The sequence below is a fragment of the Mastigoproctus giganteus genome, chromosome 9 (assembly GCF_048544385.1).
Source record: "Mastigoproctus giganteus isolate SK-2022 chromosome 9, ASM4854438v1, whole genome shotgun sequence".
Taxonomy (NCBI): domain Eukaryota; kingdom Metazoa; phylum Arthropoda; class Arachnida; order Uropygi; family Thelyphonidae; genus Mastigoproctus; species Mastigoproctus giganteus.
The window spans coordinates 204,546,272-204,552,271 of record NC_143583.1 but is presented as its reverse complement, the minus strand read 5'-3'; the positions used below and the strand labels follow the sequence as shown (position 1 = coordinate 204,552,271).

The 6,000-nt window shown below is 36.2% G+C and overlaps 1 protein-coding gene across 2 annotated transcripts in view; it reads right to left on the bottom strand.

Annotated features, from left to right (window-relative positions):
• Nucleotides 1-354: 354 nt before the first annotated feature.
• Nucleotides 355-6,000, bottom strand: part of LOC150081051 (microtubule-associated protein RP/EB family member 1-like) — a 151,101-nt gene continuing 145,455 nt past the window's right edge. For both annotated transcript variants that reach the window (XM_090382067.1, XM_090382068.1), the window contains exon 8: nt 355-1,565. In XM_090382067.1, coding sequence (XP_090238193.1) covers nt 1,494-1,565 — 72 coding nt within the window. In that variant the 3' untranslated portion in view covers nt 355-1,493. The remainder of the gene's footprint in view (nt 1,566-6,000) is intronic.

Here is a 6,000-nt window from a genome sequence, read left to right as displayed (position 1 = left end):
GCAGCATTAAGAGATTCCAAATGAAGGCTAGATGCAGAGGCAAACAAACTGGAAGAGCATGCATTTGTATATAAACTACTATTTATATATAAACCAGGAAAGAACAAATTATTCCAAACTTCAGCTTTTAAAGTTTCCAAGAAACATGCATCTCAAAAATTTGTTAAATAGTCATTTTTGAAAAATGGGGCAAAACTGCCAAGAGAATAATCATAAAAAGGAACTATTTATACAATGAATTGTATATTCTTGTGGCTTCAAAGAAATAAGTAGTAGACGTGTGTGTGTGTGTGTGTGTGTATATATATATATATATATATATATATATATATTTTTTTTTTTTTTTTTTGTTAAGAAAATTTTGTTCATTCAAGGTTAAATGCTATCAAGTGTTTGCCACATAAATATATGCTGGAATGTTAACTCATAACCACATAAAATTCGGTAACAGGAAGGGGGAGGATACAAATATAAACATTTCCTATACTTCTAAAGTGAGAAATATATAGAACTTACATAATACTGGCACTGGTAATACCTTTTATAATTTACTCAAAAATGAATAAAACATTTTTCTTTAGATGATTTATAAACTGCAATAAAATATTAAATTTTTTTTATATAAAATAACTATATGAAAGAAGAAAGTTCATCAAGTTAAACAATTCGACAATTATGTGTATTATTTACAATGTTATAGATCACATAATAAACTAATATAGCAGTATTTTATTCTGCTTTTTTTGGAAGCTCAAATGTATTTAACATTTCACTTCAAATCCACCATTCTCTCCAAAGTAAATATCAATTAATAAATATTCCAGAATACAACCATCGTGCGTGTATGCAAAGATATCAGTTTTTTTTAGTAAGAATCCTTGCTATCATTATGATAACAGACAAATTACCTTTATTTTAATGTTTCACTGCATTTATCACCATGCACAAGCTCATTTACCAATCTAAGCATTCAAGTGAATTTATCAGTATGGAAAAATATGGTACACTAATAATAATAATTTTTTAAATTTAAGCTCCTAAATTCTCTTACCAATATTTTATATACTTTATTTTTATTACCTATCTATTGGTGTGACAAATTATGTATCCTATATTCTCATTTTTTTTTTAAAACTGTAAACTTATGTACAATATGCAGGAAAGAATACATCATATAGGCATTCTCTCAACACACACACAACCCCACCCACACACAACAGATTTATAGATATTCACATTAAGTCCAAAACTGCCATTGAGATAATTAATAGGGCTGATTATGCTAAAACCTCCCACACAAATAGTACTTAAACCAACTATACATATTAACTTAAAATTACCAATGTGTGGGTAACAGGCTAATCTGAATCATTATACAGTCACAATGTGCACACTGTTAGAATTTGACCAAAGTCAAGGAGAGAAATGGAATCATTACTCTAGCTGTGTTGGGATAAGCAAAGAAAGCAGGATTAAGTTAAATTTGCACATCTTCAGTACTCATCATCATTTTGGGAAAGAGGAGTGCCGTCATCAGGAACTTCATCAGGAACAGCAAAACCTTCCTAATGAAGAAAAATCTTTATTAATTCATATGAATGGGAGATCAACACATATAGCATGTTATATATTACATAATATCAATTAAATAAAATTAAGATAATCATGTTCATTAATCTTGCTAAATAAAATGTTGGTTCAAACAAAGTGAAACTTCAATTTTACATGTTTTCATTGATGAAAATCCTACAAGAACAATAAGCATTACAGTTTCCTTAAAATTACATTTCTATTACTTTCCACATGCTCAAATTTGTGTTAAAGTCATCACGTCTGATTACAATGGTCAACAAAACGTGGGAGGGGGGAATTTTTTTTTTCATTAGCATCCTTTACAAAGGTGTAAACACTCTTTTGTGAACCAGTTTTGTTCACATTCTCATTTTCTCAACATGTATCATTTTCATAATATGACTGCCAATAAAATCAGTACAAGTAAAGATAATTTCATTACAAAATGTGGGATTGGTTACAATTACATTTAGCATTAGTAGAGGCATATGATGAGAAAGCAAGCTTATGCAGCATCAGCACAAAAAAAAAAAAAAAACCCTTCCACTTCACCCCTCCATTCGTTCGAAATACCTGTCCAGCTGAGCCTTAAATTTATTTAGGCTATCAACTTCCACAACAAGGGATGGAAGTCTGTTCCACCAACCAACTACCCGCTGGCTAAAGACAAATTTCCGCACATCTATCCTGCATCTGTCTTTCCTCAATTTCAATTTATGCCCTCTCAGGTGATTATTCTGAGCAAGAGGCAGTATCCCATCAGCATTGAGCATGCTCAAACCATTCAAAGCTTTGTACACCTCTTCTCAGATCACCTCACCGGTGCCTAGTCTCTAGACACTGTAATTGGCAAAACTTAAGCCTTTCTTCGTAAGAGCAACCCTTAGTTCCATTCACTAACCTTGTTGCCCTTCTCTGTACTCGTTCCAGCAGCTCTACATCCTTCTTGAAATGAGGCCTCCAGACCTATATACAGTACTCAAGGTGCGGCCTGACCACTGCCTTATACAAGGGAACAATCACCTCCCTATCCCTGCTAGAATAATTCCTGTATATCATTGATAACACACCATGAGCTACTCTTGCAGCCCATCTGCACTGCTCAGAGAACTTCATATCTGCCAGCACAATTACCCCCAGGTCCTTCTCATTCTCTACCACTGTCAGTGTAGTACCACAGAGTTGATACGTTGCTCTGGGGTTGCTGTTTCCCATATGTAGTACTTTACATTTGTCAATGTTAAACTTCATTTGCCACCTCTCAGCCCATCTGCTCAACCTTTCCAGGTCCTGTTGCAGCAGCATAGCGTCAGTAGATCCCTTAACAACCCTGCCACCCTTTGTATCATTTGCAAACTAGGACATTAAACTTGATATACCATCATCAATATTATTTATAAATACAGTAAACAATAATGGACCCAACACTGAACCCAGAGGAACTCCACTAATAACATTAGTCCACGATGAGCAGTGTCCATTAATTACCACTCTGTCTTCTGCCACTCAACCATCCCTTTATCCATAGCAACAATTTGCCACCAATGCCACACTGCTCCAATTTGTGCAGCGGTCTTCCATGTGCAACAGTATCAAAAGCCTTTCTAAGATCCAAATATATAATATCAAAGTTATTCCCTGCATCCAATTCTTTTGTGACTACATCATAGTATCCAATCAAATTGGTCAGGCAAGACCTTCCCTTAACAAAACCATGCTGTGTCTGAGCTATAACTGAATTCGTGTCAAGATGATCCTGCAGTGCTTCTTTAACCAGTGCTTCCATTAATTTTCCTGGAACAGAAGTTAAACTCACAGGTCTATAATTACTTGTGTCAGCCTTTGATCCTCCTTTGTGAATTGGGGTTACATTTGCACATCTCCAGTCTGTGGGTACCTCCCCAGAGTCCAAGGGAGCTCTCATAATTATGGCTAAGGGTTTGCTTACTTCCTTTGCTGCCTCCATTAATATAACTGGATAGATCGCATCCACCCCAGGTGCCTTTCTTGTATTTATCTTCAACAATTTCTCCTCCACTTTACTCTCAATTATTACAAGATCATCTAGCTCACTGCCAGTGTTTACTTTATCTATGGCATTCCCCTTCCTGAATAACTCCTCATGTGTGAATGTAGATGCAAAATATTGATTTAGTTTGTTAGATACCTGAGCAGGATCATGAACAGTTGAACCATCGATATCAAGTGGACCAATCTGATTCATCCCCTTCCTTTTAGAATTTACATAAGTAAAGAACTCCTTGCTGTTTTTCTTTGCATCTCTTGCCAAAGATTTCTCATAATCTGCCTTCGCTTGCCTAACCTCCTTTGTAACTTGGTTACAGATCAACTTATATCTATCATAGGCTTCTGTGTCACATGTTAATTTATATGTATCCCATGCATTTTTCTTCTCTGCCATATGCCTCATTAGTTCATCTGACATCCATTTAGGCATGAAACTTGAACAATATTTCTTAGTTGGTATGTAAAGCCTAGTAGCTTCCAAGATAAGTTCTTTGAATGCTTCCGATTTTGAGTTTGCTGTTGGTAACATCATCAGTTGGTCCCACTGTATAGAATTTAAATACTGTCTGAGACCATCGTAGTCGCCTTTACGAAAGCAATAACCCTTCCCTTTATCCCTGATGGTAGTTACCTCCTTGTGTAAATCCCACTTCAGCACAATGTGATCACTGCCACCTAGTGGTTCCTGTATCTGCACATTCTTAATGCATGAAGAATCACTACTAATAATCAAATCAAGGGTATTGCTCCCTCTAGTTGTCTCCCGAACATGCAGATTTAGAAAACAATCATCGAATAAATCCACAAAAGCCTTGCTAGTGTGTGAGTGACCAACCCACAAATTCCAGTCAATATCTGGGAAATTAAAATCCCCCATTATAAGACTCTCTGATTTACTGGCCCACTCTATTTCCCTGTAGATTTCCGTATTATACTCATCAGAGTCATTAGGCCTATAGCACACTCCTACTCTCAATTTTGATCTCCCAACGCTTATGTCACACCAAACTGACTCTACACTGCACTCTCCAGGGATGTCAACTGGCTTCACTTCCTTGGATTTTATGTGTTTCTTAACTAATAGCATAACCCCTCCTCCCTTCCTATCCTCTCTATCCTTTCTGTAGACGTTGTTCTCCCCAAATTCCAGTTCTCCGTTACTTATATCTGTGTGACACCACGTCTCTGATATCCCAACAATATCCGCCTTTGATGCTTTGAGCAATACTTCAAATTCATCAAATTTATTTACCAAACTCCTAGCATTGGTGTACACGCAAGTATACATGCACCTGTTCTTTTTCTTAGCTACCCTAACACAACCCATGTGTTTACTTGTACCCCAATGAATCCCAGCAGTCTCTGAAATATCCTGCATCTTATTTTCCAAGCTGCTGCTCATTCCAATAGAAGCAGTGCAAGAATCACTTTCACCTCTGCCAGTGGCTACTGTTAATCTATTAGTCCTTGTATCCCCCCCTAATCTAGCAGTTTTCCGACCCACCTAACACTGCCTCAATAGCATCAGCAAACATTCTTGCACCCTTTCTATTTAAGTGTATCCCATCCCTGTAGCAGCAGTCTCTCCTGTTAACATGTACATACCAAGCTGAAAAAAATTTTACCCCTTGAGCCTTGCACAATCTTTCCAGGGCCGAATTGATTGACAGGGTTTTCATCATATACTCCCTCACTTTTTATCACTTTTAAATTTTAAACTAAATACACAAATTTATACACATAAATTTCATGGACATATAACACTGAGTGGTTTCTGAACTCCATCTGAGTGCAGAAGACCTGTGGTTACCCAAAGCATTTCCACAAAACCAGGCTTTGTGGAAATGTTTTGAAAGATTGCAGGGTTTTAGTTCTAATACACAGGCATTTTTCAAAGCTTTTATCTTCATTTGAGCCTGTTTCCTTTCATGGCACTGATCTTTGGAAATTTCTTGCTTAAATAATGAAATCCTCTTGAATTCATTTTACAAGCTGCTTTCACAAAAATTCTTCAGAGTAAGTTTAATGTGGAGAGGTGGAACAAAAACCTTCACTGGATCCACTAATAGAACATTAGTGGATACTGCACACTACTCATTCTTGGCTCAAATGTGCTTTTTTGAGGCCAGTCACATCTGACGTATGTCTGCAATAGAACAGCCATAGGTATAGAGAAAACATCAATAAGTTGCAAACTCTTTGCATGTCTATTAACATGCAAAGAGTTTGCAAATAACTTTGTGGTCCCTAAAGATGTTTCATTAATGAGTGGTGCATTGAATTTCTTTGAGTGATGTTTCAAGCTACAATATATCTTCAGATGAACAGAATAGGCAATGGGGATATACAGCTTTAAGTTTACATTATTCAAGAAACAGATTTAAAAATTCACTGAAGAGG